The 26,752-nt window shown below is 43.2% G+C and overlaps 1 protein-coding gene across 2 annotated transcripts in view; it reads right to left on the reverse strand.

Moving 5' to 3' along the window:
- Positions 1-26,752, reverse strand: part of wdfy3 (WD repeat and FYVE domain containing 3) — a 381,322-nt gene that overhangs the window by 285,232 nt on the left and 69,338 nt on the right. For both annotated transcript variants that reach the window (XM_048527789.2, XM_048527782.2), the window contains exons 3-4: positions 9,411-9,534; positions 4,020-4,129 (exon numbers count right to left, since the gene is read on the reverse strand). In XM_048527789.2, coding sequence (XP_048383746.1) covers positions 4,020-4,129; positions 9,411-9,534 — 234 coding nt within the window. The remainder of the gene's footprint in view (positions 1-4,019; positions 4,130-9,410; positions 9,535-26,752) is intronic.

Below are 26,752 nucleotides of genomic sequence, written 5' to 3' on the forward strand. Positions count from 1 at the left end.
TTTCCTCTTTCATTTTTAAAGAAATATGCAGTCTCAGATTTGATATCTTTATGCTCACTTTGTTAGGAGTTTAATTCATTTAAGGTATATTTTCATTGATGGCACATCATGCTATTCTAGTTGAAGACAAGGTGCCAGTGTTGCACTGGGGTGGAAAAAGTTAGAAGTCATACCACATGAGGTTATAGCCCGACAGATTTATTTGAAATTACAAGCATTTGGAGCGCTGCTCCTTCATCAGGTAAAGTCTGAGTTTCTGTAAGAAGTCTGTACTGTCGCATCAGAAGCTGGGAGTTCCTTGAACAATGGGTTTCAAGAAGCCCTCAACACAGCCATGGAGGTTCTCACACAGGATCTCACTGTCTGATACAATGGGACAACCGGGTGTTTTAGATTTGTGTATCTTCTGAAGGCAGAAGAAGTATCCTATGCAAGTACACAGCATGCGAGTGCAAAGGATACTCAAAGGTTGGATCAAAGGTCGTGATCAGTCTGTTGAGTTGACAGGTGTTCTTTGGTTTGATCAACAGATAGTTGTCTGTAGCGTTCCCAGTTGTTCAGTTGTCTGTATGCTTCTTGCAATAGTCCATTGTATTCTGTATGACGATGGCTCCTCCTCTCTTTGCTGGCTTGATGACAATGTTGCAGTTGGTCTTGAGAGCACAGATGGCATTATGTTGTGTCTGGGTGACGCTCTGGGTTATCCTGTGAGCACAGCTGATGAATCTGGCATTGACGCATCTCCTGACAGCTTGAACAGAAATGTTGAGCCTATGGCAGCAGCCTTCCAGAGGAGTCCAATTTGACTGTTCTTTGGTTGCTGCACTGTGGATATCTCTTGCAATTGTTCTGTTTTATTGGCTGTCTCATTGAACTTGCTGCTGACACCTTGGGGCTTGTGGAAGAATTCCCAGAGCGAAATTCCTGTGGCTGCAAGACAAATAGGATCTATTTTGGTAGACAGGCAAAAATTAAGCCCTTGGCTGAAAACTTTCATTTTACCTGGTTGAAAGGTGTAGTCAGGCAAGTTGATAACGGACTTCCCTGTGGTGTTACTGGTTTCAACCAGTCACCTGGGGAGGCTTGGTTGCAGCTGATGGTGATGCCGAGTTTCTTAAAATACCTGTTCTCTGTGTGCATGTAGGTGGCGTAGTTCCATTGCCTTGTCTACTTGGTATCTCGTAGCTGGTCCGCTGTTTCCTGACCGCAAGCCGAGAACATGAACGCTAGCTCCTTTCACCTGACAAAGCAGCAGCACTCCAAACGCTTGTGATTTCAAATAAACCTGTTTGACTATAATTTGGTGTCATGTCACTTCTGACTTCGACCAGGATAGCATAATATCTTTCCCATTGTGTTCATCTATAAATCATTACTATAAATGGAAAACAGTTGTCTTGGGTGCACAATTGACCGTTTTTCTAAAGCAGTGGATCACACGAATTACCAGCCACTTTCTCAGCCTGACCTGCCACATTCAATGATTATGCAAATACACCCTACTCCTACACTCCTTTTGCCATAATATCCTTTATTTCATATTTTCTCTTGATTTTCTTGTCAAAATGCAACATTTCACACTTCTCCACATCAAATTTTATCTGTCAAAGGTCTGCCCATTTCAGCCTTCACTGTCTTAAGGTTTAGAGATAATGGGAGCTGCAGATGCTGGAGAATCCAAGATAACAAAGTGTGAAGCTGGATGAACACAGCAGGCCAAGCAGCATCTCAGGAGCACAAAAGCCGACGTTTCGGGAGCCAGGGACAAGCTGGGCTGGTTTTGGGATGCGATGCGGGAAGGGGAGATTTTGAAGCTTGTGAAGTCCACATTGATACCATTGGGCTGCAGGGTTACCAAGTGAAATATGAGGTGCTGTTCCTGCAACGTTCGGGTGGCTTCATTGTGGCACTGCAGGAGGCCCATGATGGACATGTCGTCTGAGGAATGGGAGGGGGAGTTAAAATGGTTCACGACTGGGAGGTGCGGTTGTTTATTGCAAAGCGAGTGGAGGTGTTCTGCAAAGCAGTCCCCAAGCCTCCACTTGGTTTCCCCAATGTAGAGGAGGCCACACCGGGTACAGTGGATGCAGTATACCACATTGGCAGATGTGCAGGTGAACATCTGCTTAATGTAGAAAGTCATCTTGGGGGCTGGGATGGGTGCGAGGAAGGAGGTGTGGGGGCAAGTGTGGCACTTTCTGCGGTTGCAGGGGAAGGTGACAGGTGTGGTGGGGTTGGAGGGGAGTGTGGAGCGGACAAGGGAGTCACGGAGAGAGTGGTCTCTCCGGAAAGCAGACAAGGGTAGGGATGGAAAAATGTCTTGGGTGGTGGGGTCGGATTGTAGATGGCGGAAGTGTCGGAGGATGATGCGTTGTATCCATAGGTTGGTTAGGTGGTATGTGAGAACAAGGGGGATCCTCTTAGGGCAGTTGTGGCGGGGGCGGGGTGTGAGGGATGTGTTGCAGGAAATGCAGGAGGTGCGGTCAAGGGCGTTCTCGACCACTGCGGGGGGGATGTTGCAGTCCTTGAAGAACGTGGACATCTGGGATGTGCGGGAGTGGAATGCCTCATCCTGGGAGCAGATGCGGCGGAGGCAGAGGAATTGGGAATAGGGGATGGAATTAAGGTCTTAAGGTTTACACCATTCTCACTTTCAAGCCTCAGGTCTTCAATCTGACATGACAAGCCTCAGGTGGTTCAGAGTGCAATTAACTTATTTTTTGCTGTTGAGTCCCACCCCTCCACAATAGAGACATAGAAAATAGCAGAAAGAATAGTACATTCAACCCTTTGAGCCTACTCCTCTGTTCATTATGATCGTGGCTGATATCACATTCAAAAGCATGTTCCTGCTTTTCCCCCATATCTTTTGAGCCCTTTAGCCCAAGAGCTATATCTAATTTCTTCTGCAAATCATATTATCTTTTGGCCTCAACTGCTTGTTGTGATAGTGAACTGCATAGGCACACTACTCTGGGTGAAGAAATTTCTCATCTCAGTCCACATCCTTAGATTGTGACCCCTGATTCTGGACATCCCTGGAATCAAGAACATCCTTTCAGTGCTATCCTGTCTCTCAACATTGCAGCACTAAAGTTCCCTAATGCCCCCAGACATCAGAACTGCTAAAGTTGCCTTGCGAGTGCATTTCTTCAATATTCATTAAACCTAGGCCCAACTCTGGCTAGAGATTGTAATTTTGAAGATGGGTTGCACATTAAAATTTCACATCAATATGACTACAAAGTCTTCCCTGTTTGATTAAGAGAACATCCATGCATGAAGTCTGTTAAGATTGCACAGCACCTTTGCTTGAAAAAACCTTCATAAAAATACCCTAATCATTGCTATTGTCCTTCTAATTCACTGCAAGTGTAATGTGATGACAGATTTAGCTCAAACAAATGTACTTTTCATTGATTTTAAAAAACGTCAGAGCTCAAAATGGAAATTCAAAATGTGTGACAGAGAGCAGATTCAAAGCAATGAGGCATAAGGAATTAAAGATTAATTAACAGCAAAGTTCCCACTAAGTTGTGTTCGAGTGTTGCAGCACAGCACCCTCAAAGATATCACGCAGCAATGGTCCGCGAATGTGTGCATCCTTGCTGAAAAAAATTAAACGGACTGCAACTTGAAATAATCGAATGGACGCAACTAAATTTTAAAGAGAACGTGAGTGGAAAGACAATTATGAGATGTTTGTTTCTTTTTCGTCTAAGTATTAGTTACAGATTTATCAGTATAAAAACAAATGCTTCACTGAAAGAATAAAATATGACAACAGGTTCCACAACATATGTTTTGTCTGTAAATTTGAATTGTTATTTTTTAACTCAGCTTCACAAATAATGGAATTGCAAATACACATCAAGCAAACCACAATGCTGTACATATTCAGGAGTTAGCAAACTATGAAGACAATTTTGTAGGATGTATTCTTAATTGAACAACCTCGGAAAAGACACAGCCATGTTAGTGAATACACCAAATATGCCTAAAGTTTAGTTTCAACTAACCTGCCCAGAAGATGCAAGTAAGTTGATTGTAGTGAGAAGCATCCAGCCTCTGCTTGATTCTTCGCTTTGATTAATCTCCAGAAATTGGACAATGGCACGACTAGCTGCCTCTATGGACAGAGGAGGAATCAATAAATAGACATACTGTGGCAAGGAACATAGAAACTGGACATAGGAAGACCCACAGCTTGACAGTTACAGACATTTTAGCTGACAAAAACACCACAATTTCAAATTCAAGAAATAAACTGACTTATCCAGTACTTTGCTGCAAAGACTTAGGCAAATAACAACAGTACAAGATTTTAAAGGAACATGAGGACAAAAATATTGAGCCTTCCTGGGAAAGAATAAATACAGTGAAGTATTTTGTTGCTCTATTACAGTACAGAATCGAACAGAGAGCAGCATAAAATTGGTGTACTAACATCACAATTTTTTCTAGAAGTTACAACGACAGTGGTTTGCTTACATATCTGATGTGGTTATGACCAAAAAAATGCGTTCCTAAAACTTTTCTAATTGAAATTTGAAAACATTTAAATGAAATGTCAAAAGCTAAATGTCGCTGATCTGCATTATAGTTTGACAGATGCAGATATAGAGTCATGATTTCTTAGGTGGTAACTTCCTTTGGAAATTAAATAGATAAATTCTAGCAGATTCTAAACATCCCAAAGGGAAAGAAAATCTAAGAAAAACTCTTCAAAGTTGTTTGATAGCAACCTTGGCCAGGGTGTAGAATTATGATGCTTGTCAGCCTCTTTTCATCAGGAAGGTTAGGTAGCATAAAGGTGTCAAGAAAGTTTCCACTGGCGTCTACTTATTTTCAAGTCTGTAATTTCTTCTGTTCATGCTATTTATGTTCCTGTTAGTTTAATAGGGTATTAATGCTCTTTGATTAAAAGAAAACTGGTAATCCTAAAACATATCACACTGTATTTTCACTCATACTCTACCTACACTAACTTTCTCTTCTGTAGATGTGTTATAATATTTCCGTTTATAAACCGTAGTTTCCATTTGGTGATTGTTTTAACTAAAATACAAGAACTATCATTCAGTTTTTCATCTTCCTTTAAACAGAAAAGGTACAGCATCCAAATTGAAAGTGCCACTATGACAGAAGATAAAAAAGTTGAACTACAACAGAAAAAGAATGCTTATTACATAGATCAGGAGCAAAATGTGGTATAAATGTCAGAATATCAGGGCAAGTATTGCACAAGTTGAAAAGTTAATACAGGAAGCAAGAGAACTATAAGTGAAGATTAGTATGCAACATTAAATTGATCCTTAAAACGTAAGGGCCAAATCTCCTGTTAAGGAGACAATTGCTGAAGTAGAGACAGGAGTACAGCTTCAAGGTCTTGTGCAAGTGTTGATCCACCAGACCCCATGGGAGGTGTTCAGGAAGTTCAACCTTCCAATGAGCAACTGCCCAAAGCATAGTACCCTCTATAGAAGTCCCCAGTTCTGAGTTAAAACGCAGAAACTTCGTATGGTTACAGGTTAGAGGAATTAAAAGCTGACCTAAACTCCCGGCTAATGATAAGAAAGTGATCCTACCAGACTCACCACTGACTTCCATACACATCCCCTCGGTGACCTGACCTATCCCAACTCTCCCAACCAATGAACAAATGAGACAACCTTCAACTACCCACTGTCCCTTCCACTACCCCATTTCCCTGCCCAAAACTACTCAACAGCTTCCAGCCAACCCTGATTGCTTCACCCTTTATCTGCAATCCCCAATCCACACGATATCTGCACGCCTTCAACCAGTTTCCAACCTACCATTTAGCTTCTCTAAATAACTGGCTTTATGACTTTAAACATGGAATTTACTGCTGCAGAAGACAATCCCACCCACTGTTATGGATTTCTGGACTTGACTGAGCCATTTTGGTGTTTCACCTGGAAGTCTGCCTAGCACACTGCTCTAAAGAGGGAAAACTTTGACAGATCTGAGTCAGAAATAGTGATTCTGTCACAGACTGAAACATTCAGGCCAAGTGCAAGAAGTTTGCTGAAGTAAAAGGTGGACTTTGCAGTTTTTGGTTTCCCTTCATTGTCTAAGGTGGCCATCCCCTGCATGGATAAAATCATCCAGTGTGTACACCCGAACATTACTGTGGGCCTGGCTTTCCACAGTGCAGACAAGAACCTGTGTCGCAGACAAGGAGATGGTGGATGGCTCCCCTCTTTTCCAACTCGAGTAACAAGATGTGCTTCAAAGAAGCGTTTACTGTCTAAGTGCTATGACTACAATAAGGCACAGGACAGATGCTATTGTTAGATTTTAAAAAGTGGATAAATGTTTATTTCTCTAATGTAATTGCAATGGCACCCACTCACTTATTCACAAAGGACACATATACAAATAAAGCTGATTATGGAAGAGGGAGCACGCGCTGGGCTGAACTCCACCAGCGTCAGAGGGTTTCCAAAATGAAGATGGTGGTGAGAGGTCATGTCTGGTATCTGGCCTGGCTGCAGACGTATTCACGTTGGTGAGGCAATACCTAGAGTGCCAAGGAAAGAAATTACCACCAGCAGCTCCCCCACATTTGTGGGAATGATGAGGTTAACATCTGAACTCGGTTATACATTGACTATGCAGGCCCTTAATGTGCACATACCTCATATTCCACCTTGGGGTCCCACAGCCCAACGGCCTAAATGTGAATTTTACCAGTTTCAAAATCTCCCCACCCTCTGTCTCATCCCATGACCATCCTCGTTCCCATTCCCACTGCCTTGACCTGACACAACCTGTCCATCTTCTGTCCAACCTAGCTGCTCCTCCCACCTCACTGACCAATCCAACCACTCCCTAACTCCACTCACCTATCACCATCCCACCTACTTTCCCCAATCCCATTCCTCCTCTATTTGTTTCTGAGCTTCTTCCCACCTCCCTCCATTTCTGAAGGGTCCCGATCTGAAGCGTCAACTTTCCTGCTCCTCCAATGCTGCCTGGCCTGCTGTGCTCCTCCAGTTCCACACTTACCTCTGACTACAGAATCTGCAGTTCTTACTATCTCTTTCCTAGGTCAATGTTCTTTGTCACTGTAGATGTCTCAAAGCCACTCAAAGTGGCTAGAGATTTAGAGGAGGAGAACAGTGTTCTTGGAGGATTGTAAGATTAGAGCAGAGAAAGGAAATGACAAGGCCATGTTAGCATTTGAAATGGAGGAGAATGGAGCTCAAGAGTTTATTATACTTAAAGTCATACAGCACAGAAACAGACCCTTTGGTCCAAATGCTTGCAGTCAAAACGATCTTTAATTTGCACAACTGTCAGACCATGATCTGGTGTATACAGTTGGCAGTGATCATAAAAGACATTAAAACTACACATTTTTATAAATGTGACACAATTACTGCATAATTAACCATAAGTACCCTTTAGGAACTTAGCACCAAATACTAAATGTTTCTACAGTCTTTACATGACAGTAAATTTCTGAAATGCCTTACAAATTATCCTAAAATACAAACCCTTACATGTAGATCAGGGAATGATAGCTATCATTTTGCAGAGGAATTTCACCAGTGATACATTAGACAATGAGAACCAGTTGAGAAAAGAAGGACCATGAAGGGAAGAAGAAGAAGAAGAAGAAAGAGACTGAAGATTTTATGCTCACTGATAAATAGAACACAGCAAGGTTTACAAGAATGGTGATGAGAAAGCATAAAAGGTAGACTATGGGTCTGGGTATCAGTAAAAAGAAGGTGGCTTCCAAAGTGTTCCTAACATGTAGGAAATTACTCTCACTTCAGCTCTAAAGAGTTATCGCAACTCGAAGTGTCAGCTTGCTCTCTCTCCATGAATGTTGTCTGACCCAGTGATTTCCTGCATTTGTTGTTTTCAGTACAGACTTCAGCATCTGCAATAATTTGCTCCTAAATTAGCACAAGTTTGGTTTCATTATTACAATGATTTTGACATGCAACATAGGCAACAGTAAATGGAAGGGGGAGTGGGGCAAATCTTTACATTTTAACTGACATACCCCATACCCGAAACATTTTCACAGGCACAAAATGATCTGCAACAGTTGTAAATCTAAACTACAAACTATAACTGATGGTTGTAATCCAATTCGCAAGAATTTGTAACCAATCAATTTAAACTGAGGTACAAAAATCCTTAGACACAACTGAATGAGGCTAGGACCAGCCTCTGAGATGACAGGAGTTACCCGATTTAAATAATCTTGATGGCGGCTTGTGTCAACTGTGCATATCTTACTTGCCTGACAGGTAAGGAATAGGTATTTACATGTTCCATGTACCATACAGTCACAGTTATATAGCACAGAAACAGACCCTTCAGTCCAACTCCGCAGATATCCTAAATTAAGTCCCATTTGCCAGCATTTGACCCGTATCCCTCTAAACCCTTCCTTTTCATGTACCCATCCAGATGCCTTTTAAATGTTGTAATTGTACCTCCATCACATGCTCTGGCAACTCATTCCATAGGTACAGTACCCTCTGCATGAAGTAGGTGCCCCTTAGGTCCCTTTTAGATCTTTGTCCTCTCAACTTAAATCTCTATGCTCTAGTTTTGGACACTCCTATGCTGGAGAGAAGACCTTAGCTGTTCACCCCATCCACACCCCTCTTGATTTTATAAATCTCTAAGTTCACCCCTCAGTCTTTGACAGTCCAGAGAAAATATTCAGCCTCTCCCTATATCTCAAGCCCGGCAACATCCTTGTAAATCCTTTCTGAGCAAGTTTAACATCTTTCGAATAGCACGGAGACCAGAATCGAATGCAGTATTCCAAAAGTGGCCTAATCAATGTCCAGTACAGCTGCAACATGATATCTCAACTCCTATACTCAACGCACTGACCAAAGCCAACTGAGTTTTGTTTACGAAAGCACAAAAGAAACAAAAGATTCCAACATCTTCAGTTTCAGACATTGTCGGGGTGGTTTTCGACAGTTTTATTCTTAATGGACATGATGACGTGCTGTGAATACCCAGGTTTTGACTTCGGAAGCATTCCGCTTGGAAGTCCACTTTCTTGGTCGAGTCTAGATTCATCAGGGTCCCAATCTAACTCTATTGCACTCCTACTAGATTTGTAATGGAAGATTATCAATCCAAGAGCAGTCAAAATATCCTAATACAGATACTTGTATCTTGTACAATACCTTAAAGGAAAATTAGCAATAAAATAGTGTACTGTAGTTATCATTAAGGAAATCGGTAAGAATTAACACTGCGATTTAAACTGTTGTGAGGGACTAGTGATGAGTAAATTATTTGAGTTTTGGTACTTGCCGTCACGTGAATTATTAGTATTGCTTTCTGAACATTATCAAATCTTGATATCTTGTTCCATCTAAAATCCAGATATCCCATACCTGTGGATTTGTTAGAGGCTCTTCTCCTAATTTCAGTCACCATTAAACGCGATACCTGGGCAGCAAACTGCAAGAGATCTGAAAATTTCTCCATCATGGTGCCAGGAGGAGCATTTCCAAATACCTTAAAAGGTGAACAAAAATAATGCATATGAATTAATAAAAACTTAAAGCAGACACAGGTGCTAAAACTGGCAGTTTTAATTTTTTCTGTTCTTTGCCTCCATTCTTAGTTACATACAACATTATTATTTTTATCCAGATAACCACTCAATAGGCTGACAACTTACTTATATTGGGACTTATGCACTTGTGAAATAGGATACTTTAATAAATTATATAAAGGACAATCATCACCTATATTTTTAAAATGTCATTTTGAAATTATTCTGTAGCCATTTCTACTTCTAGTATTTTGTCGAACACACTTAACAGCTTCACTTTCTAGCATTTCAATAGTGTAGTTCATCATTCCCTCACATTGTTTATGTGTACTATTTCAGTTAAACACTTAAAAATATTATTACTTAATACTACTTTTGATACGAAATGTATTTCTTATGATATGCAATCAGACATTGTTTTTCCTTTGAATTCCATCTGAGCAGTCTAAGTGATTTTTAAAACTTCTCGAACTGAATCTTCAATTCTTTTTCTCCCCACAGCTGAGTAATCTACTGAGTATTTTCAGCAATTTTTGTTTGAATTGTTTTTAGTAACTTATGAATAAATTTTCATTGCTAAAATACCGACATAGTTGCATCAGTTGACTTTATGTGTAACCTTACATTTAGCTCAATTTGACTTTCTCATGCCCACTCCTGCAATTTTCTTATTCACCTTTTCAAAAGGCAACTTATTCTCAGTTCTATAGTCAACACACTCAGTCATCCTGCAGTTATTTCTGGCAACATCAATAGAAATTGTGGATGGATTAAATAGGGCCAAAGTAATAAATTCAGAGGATAGATGTTAATACAGAGTTCTACAGGAAGACTAAAGTGACTGGCAAAGCATGGACAATAATTATTAAGAAGTCACAGAACTGCAGGAAACTCCATAAGTAAATACAAACCCCTTATTCTTAGTTTCATGGTGAATAATAGAACTGATTATCTGGAGTGAAGTGGAGGATTATCTGTATGTTAGAAACCTGGAAAATTTCTACAACAATAAGCGGTAATGGTATTTGATTTAAATTCAGAAGGATAGATCCTAGCTGACCACATGTGTCATTTTTTTTTCCTTTATTCATTCACAGGTTGAGGGAGTCGCTGGCTAGGCAGCATTTATTGCCCATCCCAAATAGCCCACAGTCAACTACATTGTAGGCCAGACCAGATATGGAAGACAGCTTCCTTCCCTAAAAGGACATTGGTGAACCAGATGGGTTTTGCCGACAGTTGATAATGGATTCACAGTGACCATTAGATTCTTAATTCCAGATATTTATTGAATTCATATTCCACAATCTGTCATGACGGGATTTGAATCCAGGTTCCCAGAACATTATCTGGGTCTCTGGATTAACAGTCCAGGGAAAATACCATCAGGCCTTGCCTCCCACTTCACGAAGGTAGGACTCAAAGTGAATTATACGCAAGTCTGCAACATATGGAACCTCAACTTCAAAAACATCACAAATGTCTGTTCGATAATTTCTGATTTGTTGGGAGTCAAGATAATTTTTTTTGGGAATAGACAAGAAATTGGCTGAAGGGTGGAAAACTTTTAACTGTTACATCAGGGTGGGCGTCAAATACACACCTGATGACTTAGATTCAAAAACATGACGGAAATGCAGTACATATGTAGATAATAAATTGGATGCAGAATTTGAATTAGAAGAAGAAACTCAAACTGCAGAATGAGTCAGCCAAACTGCAGCTGTACATGCTCTTCTGGCAGATCCAATTTATTGTAGACACATAATAAAAGAACTATACACTACACTCAGAAGTGACCAAAACAATTCTATGCATAGCACTGAAGCAACAGGTAAACTGAAGAGCTCTCAAACGTTTCAGTGCACACCATATTCAGCATATCTGCCCAATACTATCCACACAGCCCAAAGAATGCTCAGGTGCATAAACAAAAAAGTTCAGTCAGATGAAGCTGCCATCACCGTACAGCACTCTGGTCAACCAACATCATTCGTGATAATGGTTATCGAATTGAAACAATAACTCATCTTCTCTTGGATACCTCCTGACCCAAATATCATCTTTATTTTCTGTTTCTTTCAGATTTTCAGCATCTGCAATATTTGCGTTTGCAATAGAAATAATGTGTTGGCTTTTGGTTCCCAAAAGACAAAAAGCACTGAACAATGCAGAAAAGAGCCTCTGATCCGGAATGTTAAAAAGTGAGTTAGAACAGAAGACTAGGGAAATTTAAAACATTTTACATGACAAATAAACTAACATGGGACACAAGAAGTAATTATACTGAGAACATACCCAAAGGATTGGTCACAACATATTAGCTAGTAAAGTGTCTGCCAGTTATTTCATCAATATATTATAATTCTGCCTATACACATGACCTATCGAGGAGAGGTTATGGGTTATTGATTTCAGACCATTACAGTGGTGGTTCTGGTCAGGCCCCAGGCTGGAATCTGACAGTGAGAGAGTGAGTGCGACAGAGAAAGAAAAGGGGGTTCGGGAAGAGGGGCTGGGATACCAGTCAGGTCCCAGGGCTAGAAAGCAGCTGTTTATTCGAGTTCATTTATTTGGGGGTGGATGTCATGTCACAGCTCTGGGTGGGATGGGGTTGGGTTACAGGGTCAGGGACATGTAATTGGGGTTGGTGTGTTATTATGCCTCCAACAAATTACCAGTATGAAAATAAATATCCAAAACATACTGAAAACTGTCAAACATATGTCACATTTAATACAAAACTAAAAACGTATGTCAGTCTCAATCTAATCTTGCAGGGCGCAGATGATGTTTCAGTGTGCTCACCAGAGACAGAGTAAGGTCAATGTTGGCAACTTCGTTGAAGCATACAAGAAAGCAAGAAAGCTAAGGCTCTCTAACAATCAACTCCTACAGTGCAATACCTCCCTCCAGTGGCAAGACCTAGCAAGTGTGGACCATTTTCTATATCTTAACACACTTGAAAAAAAGTCTGACATAGATGACAAAGTCTGTCATCGACAACAAAATTAATCATTTTCCCCTCAGTCAGGTAAAGGCCGAGTTGGCATATTTCAGGAGCAGTGTGTTTGAGGGCCAGAATCTCAAACCCAAGTCGAAGAACTTAGTTCAGTGGAGTAGCAGTGTTCTGCGCTGAAGTGCTTCAGAAACTTGGACAAAATAGAGCAGGTTCTTCAGAGCACTGAATGAGTTCCATATCTTTTCAGTCAGTGCACTCAGATCAGGTGCATATAAAAACAAAATCCAATGCCTCCAACAAAGGCAAAGAAAGAATATTATTTTCACTTAAATTCACTGAATATTTACAATCTGAATGAACTTCCCCACTGATTTTCAGTGTCTCAGGTTGGTTGGCAGGTAACAATTAGGAATCATCTTATTGTGTTAGGGTAAACTTCAGAAGTTTAACACCGTCATAGACTGAAAGAAGCAGCAACAACTTTGATTGGAATAAACTGAAAGGGACAAAGGCGACCTTATACAGGAATTGAAAGCAACAAGCCCTGTGGGAGAAGGAATCAAAAAACAATATAAACAAAACTATTTTAACAACTGCTTGAATAAATGGCTGCTTTATGCCACAAGGACAAATTAATGAACTGCAGAAGAATTTAAGGAGATAGTCACAGGAAAGCTGCATCTTCAAACAGACAAGCCAGGGCTAAATGTAATAAGAAACAAACAAGCCACGTCTTGTAAGAAGGCAAGCTGCAGGTGTAATGGGTGAGGCCAGTTGTCAATACTGTGGATTAAAAGAATCTAAAGGATCATCAATATTATCACACCACAAACCTGAAGTACAGAAAATTGTTTAAGAATTGAACTTCAGGGCTCCTCCGGAGAAGAACGCCACACAATGATCAAACCCTGAACATCCAAAGTTCACTTCCACCACTAATTGGGTCATAGTCAAGTTAGGTTGTGAGGCTTAACTTGCTTACATGAGGAGTCGTATTTTGGTTGCTACATGCAATAAAGTTTAAATAATTGTTTTAGTATTTAATTGTGAGAGATTTCTTAATCTTCTAGCCAAATTAAAGGCAGCTTGTGGTAAATTACCCACAACAGCACACTCAAAAATGTATTTACACTGGAATGTATTAACCCTAACTTGAATTCAAGGGACATGGCATTGTTACGAAGGCCTGAAATTAAGAAGTTCTCTTCTCCTTAAACTGCTGCTGTCCCTGTTACAAATATATTCCATTAATGCTGTTAGGTTGAGAGTTCCAGGATTTTGATTCAGTAATTAAAGAAATAAAGAGAGTATGAAATTTGAAAGCTTGCAAGTGACGATCTCCTCATTGCACGCGGTCGTAGTTCAGCTAATTACATGGGCCATGCATCTGAGAGAAGGTATTAAAACTCTCAGCAAGCTGGGCTGTGCATCTTGCAGATGTTACTGCCACAGTGTGCCAGTGGTTGAGAGAATTACTATTTAAAGTATAGATCAAGTCTCCAGTGTGTTCATTGGAAATCCATCTCATAATACAGAAGCTTCTGGCTTTGGTGATGGGTTTCAAAGTCAAATCTCTGAACTATAGCGCAGCTTCTGAAACAATTGGAAATTCCACATTTAACCATGCAAGTGTAACCATCGAAGGTCACTGTCCAACTATACAAAAATTATCATCACCTGTTCATTATGCCAGTTGAGACCTAATCCATAATTAATCAGGGTCAGCAGAACTGCTTGTGGCCAATGCCTCAACTTATAAACTAGTAAATCAAATCTTGAATACAAGATCGTTATTATCTTATCCTGTTATATTAACAAATTTATGTATATGAACACCATGAGTTTATGTTTCTGTATCCCAGTTGTCATTGTACTCCTTCTCCTCATTCTTCCTTTCAAAATTGACTTCAAAACTTTTGTTGTATGCAACATAATTTGCAATGTGTCTATTTAAGAAGTCCCTCCTTAAGTCTTAGATAGCAAGGTGTAGAGCAGGATGAACACAGCAGGCCACGCAGCATCGTAGGAGCAGGAAAGCTGACGTTTCAGGCCTAGACCCTTCATCAGAAATGGGGGAGGGGAAGGGGGTTATGAAATAAATAGCTAGGCCCTCGACCTCTTCATCTCCAACTGCTGTCGTGACATAAATCGCCTCAACCTTTCCACCCCTCTCACCCACTCCAACCTCTCCCCTGAAGAACATGCAGCCCTCTGCTCCAATCCCAACCTCACCATAAAACCCGCAGACAAGGGAGGTGCAGTTGTAGTATGGCGCACTGACCTCTACATCACCGAGGCCAGGCGCCAACTCTCCGATCCCCCCCTCCTACCGCTCCCTGGGTCATAACTCCACCACCGAGCACCAAACCATAATCTCCCAAACGATCCACAACCTCATCACCTCAGGTGACCTCCCACTCAGCCTCCAACCTCATCATTCCCCAACCCCGCACCGCCCACTTCTACCTCCTTTCCAAAATCCACAAACCTGACTGCCCTGGACAACCCATTGTCTCCGCCTGCTCCTGTCCCACCGAACTTATCTCCACCTATCTCGACTCCATTTTCTCCCCCTTGGTCCAGAAACTCCTGTCCTACGTCCGTGACACCACCCACGCCCTCCAACTCCTCTAGAAGTTCCAATTCCCCGGTCCCCAACACCTCATTTTTACTATGGACATCCAGTCCCTATAGACCTGCATTCCTCATGCAGATGCCCTAAAGGCCCTCCACTTCTTCCTGTCCCACAGGCCTGACCAGTCCCCCACCACTGACGCCCTCATCCTCTTAGGCAAACTCGTCCTCACCCTCAACAACTTTTCTTTCAATTCTTCCCACTTCCTACAGACAAAGGGGATGGCCATGGGTACCCGCATGGGTCCAAGCTATGCCTGCCTCTTTGTAGGTTACGTGCAATAATCCCTCTTCTGTACCTACACTGGTCCTAAACACCACCTCTTCCTCCGTTACATTGATGACAGTATCGGCGCCGCCTCGTGCTCCCAAAAGGAACTCGAACAGTTCAGCCACTTGACCAACAGCTTCCACCCTAACCTTAAGTTCACCTGGACCATTTCTAACACCTCTCTCACCTTCCTGGGCCCCTGTCTCCATCCTGGGCAACCACCGAGAAACCAATATCCATTTCAAGCTCACCGACTCCCACAGCTACCTACAGTACACCTCCACCCACCCACCTTCCTGCAAAAATGTCATCCCCTATTCCCAATTCATTCGCCTCCACCGCATTTGCTTCCAGGATGAGGCATTCCACTTCCGTACATTTCAGGTGTCCTCGTTTTTCAAGGACCGCAACTCCCCCCCACGCCCCCATTGGTCGAGAACACCCTCAACTGTGTCTTCTGCATTTCCTGAAACTCATCCCTCACACCCCGTCCCCACAGTAACAACCAAAATAAATTCCCCCCGTCCTCACGTACCACCCCACCAACCTCCAGATTCAACGCATCATCATCCGACACTCCCGCCATCTGCAATCCGACCCTACCACCAAAGACATTTTTCCAACCCCACCCTTGTCTGTTCTCCAGAGGGACCACTCTCTCTGTGACTCCCTTGTCCACTCCACACTCCCCTCCCACCACACCACACCTGGCATTTTTCCCTGCAGCCGCAGTAAGTACTACACCTGCCCCCACATCCCCATCCCAGGCCTCAAGACGACTTTCCACATCAAGCAGATGGTCACCTGCACATCTGCTAATGTGGTATACTGCATCCACTGTACCTGTTGTGGCCCCCTCTACATCAGGGAAACCAAGCACAGGGCTGGGAACTGCTTTGCAGGACACTTACGCTCAGTTCCCACTAAACAACTGCACCTCCCAGTCGCGAACCATTTCAATTCCCCCTCCCATTCTTGAGACGACATGTCCATCCTGGGCCTCCTGCAGTGCCACAATGCCACCCAAAGGTTGCACGAACAGCAACTCATATTCCGCTTGGAAACCCCGCGGTCCAAATGGCATAAACATGGACTTCACAAGTTTCAAAATCTGCCCTCCCCCAACCAAGTCCCAAAACCAGCCCAGCTCATCCCCACCTCACTAACCTGTCCTTCCTCGCACCTATCCCCTCCTCCCATCTAAAGGCACACCCCCCATTTCCTACCTACTGACCTCATCCCACCCCCTTGACCTGTCCGTCCTCCCTGGACTGACCTATCTCCTCCCCACCTATACTCAGCTTTACTGGCTCCATCCCCACAAATTGACTTGTCTGTCTCCTCTCCCCTTGCCTTCTCTCCTGTCCATCTTTGATCTGCCCCTCTCTCCCTATTTATTTCAGAAACCCCCTTCTCCTCCCCCATCTCTGAAGAACGGTCTAAGCCTGAAACGTCAGCTTTCCTGCTCCTAAGATGCTGCTTGGCCTCCTGTGTTCATCCAGGTCTACACCTTGTTATCTCGGATTCTCCATCATCTGCAGTTCCTATTATCTCATCCTCCTTAAGTCTTCTGTTTTCACTGTGATTCACTACCTTTTCAAGCTTTCTGCCATGAAACTGCTTCCAATAGCAACCAAAAATGTCAATAGGCTATTCTTTTGAGGAAACCATCATGCATCTCCCTCCAGTATGATAAATGTTTACCACAACTCCACCTCTTAGCTAAATTCATAATCACATTACTACTAGTGCTTAACTTACACAGGCTTTCATTTTCCTCACATACACTACATGTAAATTTAGTAAACATAGATTTTCTAAACATAAACCAAAATTAATTACTATGCATTCAGCAACTTTTTATATTTGTTTAATCTAAGAAACCTTTCACCATTACTTTTTATTATTCACTTGTGGGACAGGGGCATCATTAGCTGGGCCTGCATTTATGCTTCATTCCCAGTTGCCTTTGAGAAGCTGGCAGTAAACTGCCTTTGTGAACCGCTGAAGTGCATGTGCTGTAGGATGATGCACAATATCAGTAGGGAGAGAATTCAAGGATTTTGATCTAGATGCACTGAAGACATTGCACATATTCCCAAGTCAGGATGCTGAATGGCTTGGAGGGGAACTTGCAAGGAGTGCTGCCTTTGTTGTCTTAGATAGAGGTGGTTGTGGGTTTGAAAGGTGCTGTCTGAGGATGTTTGGTGAACTTTTGCGAAGTATCTTGTAATAGTATATACTGCTACCGTGTGTTGGACGCGGAGGGAATAGATATTTGTGGATGTAGTGCCAATCAAGCGAGCTGCTCTGGCTTAGATAGTGTCAAACTGATTGAGTATTGTTGGAACTGTACCCATCCAGGCTAGTGGGCAGTCTTCAATCATGCTCCTGACTTGTGCCTTGTAGATGATGGACAGACTTTGGGGAGTCAGGTGGTGAGTTTCTAGCAGGTGGCCTGCTCTGGTAGCCACTGTGTTTATGTGGTGAGTCCAGTTAAGTTTCTGGTCAATCGTAACCCCAAGGATGTCAATGGTAACATCACTGAATGTCAAGGGTGGTGGTTAGATTCTCTCTTATTGGTACAGTAATAGCCTTGCATTTGTGTGGTGCGAACGTTACCTCCCACCTGTTAGCCCAAGCCTAGATATTGTCTGGATTCATTGCATTTGCAAATGGATTGTTTCAGTATCTGAGTCATGACTGGTACTGAACATTGTGCAGTCATCAGTAACTATCCCCACTTCTGACCTATGAATAGTGAGAAGGTTAATGAAGCATCTGAAGATGCTTGGGCCTAGGACACTACATTGAGGAACTCCTGCAGCAATGCCCTGGAGCAGGGCTGACTGATTTCCAACAACCACAGCCATCTTCCTATTAAATTCATTCACAGGATGTAGATGTCACTGGCCAGTTTTTCTGCATTTCTGATTCCCCAGAGGACATTTAAGACACGAACACATTGTGGGCCTAGATTGAACATAGGCCAGATGGTAAGGGTGGCAGATTTCCTTCCCTACAAGATACTAGTGAATGAGATGAGTTCTTCCGACAACCAACAATGGCTTCACAGTCATCATTAGCTTATTAATCTCAGATTTTCTTTTACTGAATTAAAATTCCACCACTTGTCTTGACAGGATTTGAATCCAGGTTCCCAGAATGATTTCAATCAGCAGACAGTTTGCCCCGGATACCTAATGATTATAGGTTTTGCTATAGTTCTTTTACCTTACACTCAGTGGACTGTGGCCTTGATGTCCAGGGCTGTCACTCTTACCTCACCTATGGAATTCAGCTCTTTTGTCCACATTTGAACCATAGCTGTAATGAGGTCAGCAACTGAGTCGTCATGACAGAACCCAAACAGGGCATCACTGAGCAGGTTATTAGTGAGTGCTGTTGATGACACCTTCCATCACTTTATTGATGCTGGGAAGTATAATGGTGGGACAGTAATTGTCTGGACTTGGTTTGCCCTGATTTTGATTCTTGAACATACCTGGGCAATTTTCCACATTAATCGGACAAATGTTAGTGTTCTAACTGTACAGGTAGAGCTTGGCATGTTGGACTAGGGTGAACAAAGCCAAAGTCAGAGGTCGCAAAACCAGGTTATAATCCAATAGTTATCTGAAATCAAAAGCTTTGCGAGCACTGCTCTATCAGGTGGAGTGAAGAGAAGCACACAGGCACAGAATTTATATGCAGAGACCAAAAGATCGTGAAAATGGTGCGAGTGGTGTCTCCACAGGGTGAATACCAAGTCTCTTCAAATGAAACAGCATCAAATGGTAAGTGTCAACAGCTGAATAGCAAGTGAAAGGATGAGCTACGATCCAATTAATCCGCAGAGATATAATCACAAAAAATTAAAAATAAAGGTGTTGCTGGAGACAAACCAAATGGCTGGAATAACTTGACACCCATTTTATAAGGAACCCTACAGACTTCTTACAGAAACTCAGCACCCGTGGACCATTTAAACCATGAACATTCCTTGTCACAATGGATGTTTCGGACATTCTACATTAGCATCTCCCACAACGGCATCACTGCAACAGCCAACTTCCAACGCCATCTTACAACTCATCCAATTCATCCTCAATCACAATATCTTTACCTCAGACAATCAGCTTTTCATTTAGCTAAGGGGATCAAATTTGCATCCCTATGACATTTTCATGCACAAGCTCATCAGGTGATGTCAGCGCTCCAAAGGGTGGTGATTTCAAATAAACCTGTTCAACTATAACCTGGTGTTGTATGGCTTCTGATCACACACCAACTAGATTAGGTAGTTTTCTACGTTAAGAACTAATAACATTTTAAGTGACCCCCTTCATCCCATCATCTCTACATCATACTCCAATATTGGGCATTGATAGAATTCATTATTAAAAAGAGCTAAACTAAAAAAAACTCATTTAGTTCCTCTACTTTTGCAAAATTTTTTTTTGGTCTCTGAAAATACCATCCTTCACGTGACTGTGCTTTTAAACAAGTAGCCTCTTTGGTTTTTGGTATACTACTTTTTAACATTTTTTTGTAGCATGGAATAGTTATGATTTGACTTTGCAACTTAAAACATTTTTCCTGAAATGCTTAACAACTGTCAAAAGTAACGCTTCAGTCGAGATTTTTGCAATAGGATAGTGAAAAAGAATAGTCAGCCTTTGAAGAAACCAATAACAAATTGCTTGGGTTTAAAACTATTTTGCTTGAAATGGGCAATGTCCTATTTGAGAAAGTTAATGTTTAATCATGCTTACACCTGTAGTATAAATCGCCCTCCAAAAGTGCAGTTGCTATTTTCCAAATATCTCAAAGCAGTCATTTTGCCAAATACGTAGGTGCTAATGTACATGACCTCTTCTCTGGATACACTGAATATTAAATCACATGACTTTTATTTTAAAAGTTTAGTAAGAATTCTTGCTGCTTAAAACGTAAGAGTGCTCACAGGCAAGAGAGTTTCCAAGCTTTTTTCTGACATAGGAATCAGGCGTTTAAGCACTTTTTATGGCTTCTAACAAGATGTAAATGCTTCAGTGCTATTTCACATGGTGGGAGTTAGATATCGAGTGGTGGAAACATTTTTCCCTTTCTCTATGTTTATCATTATGGCTGAAGACAAATATATTCCTTGAACTCACCAAAGGAACACCAGGATTTCAACATTCAATTCAGTTTGGGAGGCGCAGCACAGTAGCAATGTGCATGGGCTAGCAATGCAGAGGCCTACACTAAAGTTCTAGGGGTGTGGGTTCAAATTCCTCTAGAACACCAAACTGAATTTAAATCAAACCGAAAGCTAGTCTTGTACTCTTGCGGATCCGAGCTAGTGTCCCTACTCTGAGCCAGAAGGCTTAGGTTCAAGCCTCACTTACTCTCTGAACAGGTTAACTAAAAGCTAGTCTAATGTTAACCACAAAATCAGAGGGATTTTTCTGCAATCAGCAACCTGCTCACTAAAGTCTTTTAATGATGGAAAATGCCTCTCTTACCTGGTCTAGCTTCAGGTTATTCCAGTCTGACAGCAATATCGCACCTCTGAAATGGTCTAGCAGGGTACTCAGCGCTATCAAGCTGCCATTACGTCTAAAAACACCAGATAAACCACACAATATTAACCTATGCACCAGAAACAACAACAGCCAACAACACTAGTCAACTTTTCAAGATCTTCCCTGCTAACGTCTGGGAGCTTGATCTAAAAACAGGAGACCTGTACCACAACCAACCAGCCTGACAGTCCCAGAATGCATCACCACCTTCCTGGATATGCCCTGCTCCACCACCAGGACAGACCCATCAGAGATGCCAACACAATGGTACACAGCTAGGAAGGAGTTGCCTTGTAACTCCTCAGAACGGAATTCATACCCCATTAGGTCTCAAAATATTAAGTAAAATTATATGAAGAAAGCCCCTTTAAACCATAAAGACCACAAGACATAGGAGCAGAAATTAGGCCATTCAGCCCACCGAGTCTGCTCCGCCATTCAATTATGGCTGGTAAGTTCCACAACCCCACTGTCCTGCTTTTTCCCTGTAACCCTAGATTATCTTTAATATCAAGGGGATCAATCTCAGTCTTAACTATACTCAATGTCCTGGTCTCCACAGCATTCTGTGGCAGTGAATTCCAAAAATTCACTACTCATAGCTGAAGAAGTTTCTCCTTATCTCCATTCTAAAAGGTCTTCCCTTTACGCTTAAGGCTGTGCCCTTGGGTCCCATACTCTCCTACCAATGGAAGCATCTTCCCAACATCCACTTTGTCCAGGCCATTCAATATTCTGAAAGTTTCAATTTGGTCCCCCCTCATCTATCTAGACTCCAATGAGTATAGCGCAAGAGTCCTCAGACATTCCTCATATGTTACGCTTTTCATTTCTGGGAACCTCCTCTGAACCTGCTCTAGGGCCAGTAAATCCTTCCTGCTATATGGGGCCTGAAACTGCGCATAATACTCCAAATAAGGCCCTGGTCAGGGCCTTATAAAGGCTCAGTCGTATATCCCTGCTTTTATATTCAAGTCCTCTCAAAGTAAATACCAATATTACTTTTGTTTTCCTGACTACTGACTCAATCTGCAAGTTTACCTTGAGAAGATCCTAGGTTAGAACTGCCAAGTCTCTTTGCACTTGGCTTCTGAATTTTGTTCCCATTTAGAAAATAGTCCATGCTTTTATTCTTCTTACCAAAGAGCATGACCTCACACTTCCCCGTGTTGTACTCCATCTGCCATTTCTTTGCGCCCACTCTCCTAACCTGTCCAAATCCTTCTGCAGCCTTGCCTTCTCCTCAATACTACCGTCCCTCCATCCGTCTTTGTATCGTCTGCAAACTTAACCAGAAAGCCCACAGTTCCTTCACCTAAATCATTAATGTTTAAAGTCAAAAGCTGTGGTCCCAGCACTGACCCTTGCAGAATACCACTTGCCACCAGCTGCCATCCTGACAAAGGCCCCTTTATGCCTACTCTCTGCTTTCTGCCAGACAGCCAATCTTCCATCCATGCGAACACCTGGCCTCTAACATCATGGGCCCTTGTCTTATTCAGCAGCCTCCTGTGTGGCACCTTATCAAATTCCTTCTTGAAGTCCAGGTAGATAACATCTATTGGCTGTCCTGAGTCTACCCTGCTCACTACTTCCTCAAAGAATTCTTGCACATTTTTCAGGAATGGTCTTCTTTTGATGAAATCATGTTGACTTTGCCTTATTTTACTATACTTCCAAATATTCAGCAATCTCATCCTTTACAATGGACTCCAAAATGTTACCCATGACTGAGGTTAGGCTAATTGGCCTATAATTTTCTGTCGTTTGCCTTACTCCCTTTTTAAACAGGGGTGTCACTTTAGTCATTTTCCAGTCCTCTAGGACCCTCCCTGACTCTAGTAATTCCTGAGAGATCACGCTTCCATTATCGCTTCAGCTGTCTCCTTTAGAACTCTGGGGTGTAGTCCATCTGCCCCCTGACTGTCCTGAATTTTTGGGATGTTACTTCTGTCTTCCACCCTGAAGACTTAGAAGTAGTAATTATTCAGTTCCTCAGCCATTTCCTTGTTTCCCGCTACCACCTCTCTGCCGTCATTTTCCAGTGGTCCAATGTCCACTTTTGCTCTTTATATACCCAAAGAAACTCTTACAGTCTTAATTTATATTACTGGCCAGCTTACCCTCATATTTAATCTTCTCCCTCATTTTTTTTTGTTATCCTCTGTGGTTCCCAGTCATCTGGTTTCTCACTTCACTACGCCACATTATATGCTTCCTCTTTTGCTTTTAAGCTATTCCTGACTTCCTTAGTCAGACATGGTTGCCCCATCCTCACTGTACCGTGCTTCTTTTTCCTAGGAATGAATTTTTGCTGCGTCTCTTGAATTACTCTCAAACTCGTGCCATTGCTGTTCCACTGTCTTTCCTGCTGGGCTCCTCTTCCAGTCAATTCTGCCCAGCTCCTCCCTCATACCTCTGCAGTCACCTTTATTCAGCTGTACTACCATTAACTCTGATTCTATCTTCTCCCACTCAAATTACAGAGTAAATTCTATTTTATGATCACTGCTTCCCAAGGGTTCCTTTACCTTAAGCTTCCTAATCATGTCTGCCTCATTGCACAACACTAAGTCCGAAACGTCAGCTTTTGTGCTCCTGAGATGGTGCTTGGCCTGCTGTGTTCATCCAGTTGCACACTTTCTTTTCTTGGATTCTCCAGCATCTGCAGTTCCCATTATCACTAAGTCCAGTACTGCCTGTTCCCTTGTGGAATCCACCACGAGCTGCTCCAGAAAGACATCTCTCAGACATTCCACAAACTCCTTTTCTTGCAATCCACAACCAACATGATTTTCCCAGTTCATCTGTGTTTTGGAATCTGCCATGATCACTGTGACTTTGACTTTCTTACATACATACCTTTTCTATCTCCTCGTGCATCTTGCACCCCACCTCCTGGCTACTATTTGGAGGTCTGTACACAATCCCAACTTTGCGGTTTATCAATTCTACCCACAGATTCTACACCATCTGACCCTACTTTGTTCCGTCCTATTGATTTAATTTCATTTCTCACTGATAAAGCAACCCCACCCCATCATCCCACCTGCCTCTCTTTTCAATTGGGTGTATATGCTGGGATATTCAGTTCCCAATCCTGATCCCCTTGCAGCCACGTCTCGGTGATGCCTACCATGTCATACATGCCAGTTTTGATATGCACCACAAGCTCACTTACCTTATTGCTTATACTGCGTGCATTCAGATATATCGCCTTCAGTCCGGTATTAACCCTTCCTTTTCTTATTTTCATTCGTTTTTCCAGTGTTTGATTGCTAGTGTTTTCCAAACACACTGTCCTATTTATGTCTGTGCTGGAGATTTTAGTAACCTCTCTTGAATTTTTCTTCCCTGTCATTTCTTTCATATCTTTCCACTTAGTTGCATCCAACACAACAGATGTCAACCTGGTGCTTTGTTGCCTACCGGGGCAAGTTTCACAGTTCCCTTTCCCCCTACTTTCTAGTTAAAGTCCTGTTGACCAGCCTATTTACCCTTTTTGCTAGAACACTGGTTCCAGCGCAATTCAAGTAGAGACCATCTCAAAGGTACAGCTCCCTTCTGTTCCAATACTGATGCCAGTGCTCCATGAAAAGGAATCCGTTTCCCACTCCACTCTTTCAGCCACGTGTTTACTTCCCTTATTCTCATGCCCCTATGCCAATTAGCACGTGGCTCGGGCAGTAATCCAGAGATTATAACCCTTGAGGCATAAAAGCTGACGTTTCGGGCCTAGACCCTTCATCAGAGAGGGGGATGGGGGGAGGGAACTGGAATAAATAGGGAGAGAGGGGGAGGCGGACCGAAGATGGAGAGTAAAGAAGATAGGTGGAGAGGGTGTAGGTGGGGAGGTAGGGAGGGGATAGGTCAGTCCAGGGAAGACGGACAGGTCAAGGAGGTGGGATGAGGTTAGTAGGTAGCTGGGGGTGCGGCTTGGGGTGGGAGGAAGGGATGGGTGAGAGGAAGAACCGGTTAGGGAGGCAGAGACAGGTTGGACTGGTTTTGGGATGCAGTGGGTGGGGGGGAAGAGCTGGGCTGGTTGTGTGGTGCAGTGGGGGGAGGGGATGAACTGGGCTGGTTTAGGGATGCAGTGGGGGAAGGGGAGATTTTGAAACTGGTGAAGTCCACATTGATACCATATGGCTGCAGGGTTCCCAGGCGGAATATGAGTTGCTGTTCCTGCAACCTTCGGGTGGCATCATTGTGGCAGTGCAGGAGGCCCATGATGGACATGTCATCAAGAGAATGGGAGGGGGAGTGGAAATGGTTTGCGACTGGGAGGTGCAGTTGTTTGTTGCGAACTGAGCGGAGGTGTTCTGCAAAGCGGTCCCCAAGCCTCCGCTTGGTTTCCCCAATGTAGAGAAAGCCGCACCGGGTACAGTGGATGCAGTATACCACATTGGCAGATGTGCAGGTGAACCTCTGCTTAATGTGGAATGTCATCTTGGGGCCTGGGATGGGGGTGAGGGAGGAGGTGTGGGGACAAGTGTAGCATTTCCTGCGGTTGCAGGGGAAGGTGCCGGGTGTGGTGGGGTTGGAGGGCAGTGTGGAGCGAACAAGGGAGTTGTTCGCTCCACACTGCCCTCCAACCCCACCACACCCGGCACCTTCCCCTGCAACCGCAGGAAATGCTACACTTGTCCCCACACCTCCTCCCTCACCCCCATCCCAGGCCCCAAGATGACATTCCACATTAAGCAGAGGTTCACCTGCACATCTGCCAATGTGGTATACTGCATCCACTGTACCCGGTGCGGCTTTCTCTACATTGGGGAAACCAAGCGGAGGCTTGGGGACCGCTTTGCAGAACACCTCCGCTCAGTTCGCAACAAACAACTGCACCTCCCAGTCGCAAACCATTTCCACTCCCCCTCCCATTCTCTTGATGACATGTCCATCATGGGCCTCCTGCACTGCCACAATGATGCCACCCGAAGGTTGCAGGAACAGCAACTCATATTCCGCCTGGGAACCCTGCAGCCATATGGTATCAATGTGGACTTCACCAGTTTCAAAATCTCCCCTTCCCCCACTGCATCCCTAAACCAGCCCAGTTCATCCCCTCCCCCCACTGCACCACACAACCAGCCCAGCTCTTCCCCCCCACCCACTGCATCCCAAAACCAGTCCAACCTGTCTCTGCCTCCCTAACCGGTTCTTCCTCTCACCCATCCCTTCCTCCCACCCCAAGCCGCACCCCCAGCTACCTACTAACCTCATCCCACCTCCTTGACCTGTCCGTCTTCCCTGGACTGACCTATCCCCTCCCTACCTCCCCACCTACACCCTCTCCACCTATCTTCTTTACTCTCCATCTTCGGTCCGCCTCCCCCTCTCTCCCTATTTATTCCAGTTCCCTCCCCCCATCCCCCTCTCTGATGAAGGGTCTAGGCCCGAAACGTCAGCTTTTATGCTCCTGAGATGCTACTTGGCCTGCTGTGTTCATCCAGCCTCACATTTTATTATCTTGGAATCTCCAGCATCTGCAGTTCCCATTATCTCTGATATTATAACCCTTGAGGACTTGTTTTTAATTTGGTCCCGAGATCATGATAATCTCTGAACAGGTTCGTTCTTAAATTGCCAACGACCACCTTCCCTTCAGCTAAGGAATCAGTACTCCTCCACATTCAACATTAACCAGATCAGCACTGAGGGTCGAAAGGCATAGAATGGACCCATCACCAAGACTAGTTCAGTTGTACCAAAACTGGCCAAGTTGACTGAGTTCTAACCAT

This window comes from Stegostoma tigrinum, chromosome 1 (assembly GCF_030684315.1).
Source record: "Stegostoma tigrinum isolate sSteTig4 chromosome 1, sSteTig4.hap1, whole genome shotgun sequence".
Classification (NCBI taxonomy): domain Eukaryota; kingdom Metazoa; phylum Chordata; class Chondrichthyes; order Orectolobiformes; family Stegostomatidae; genus Stegostoma; species Stegostoma tigrinum.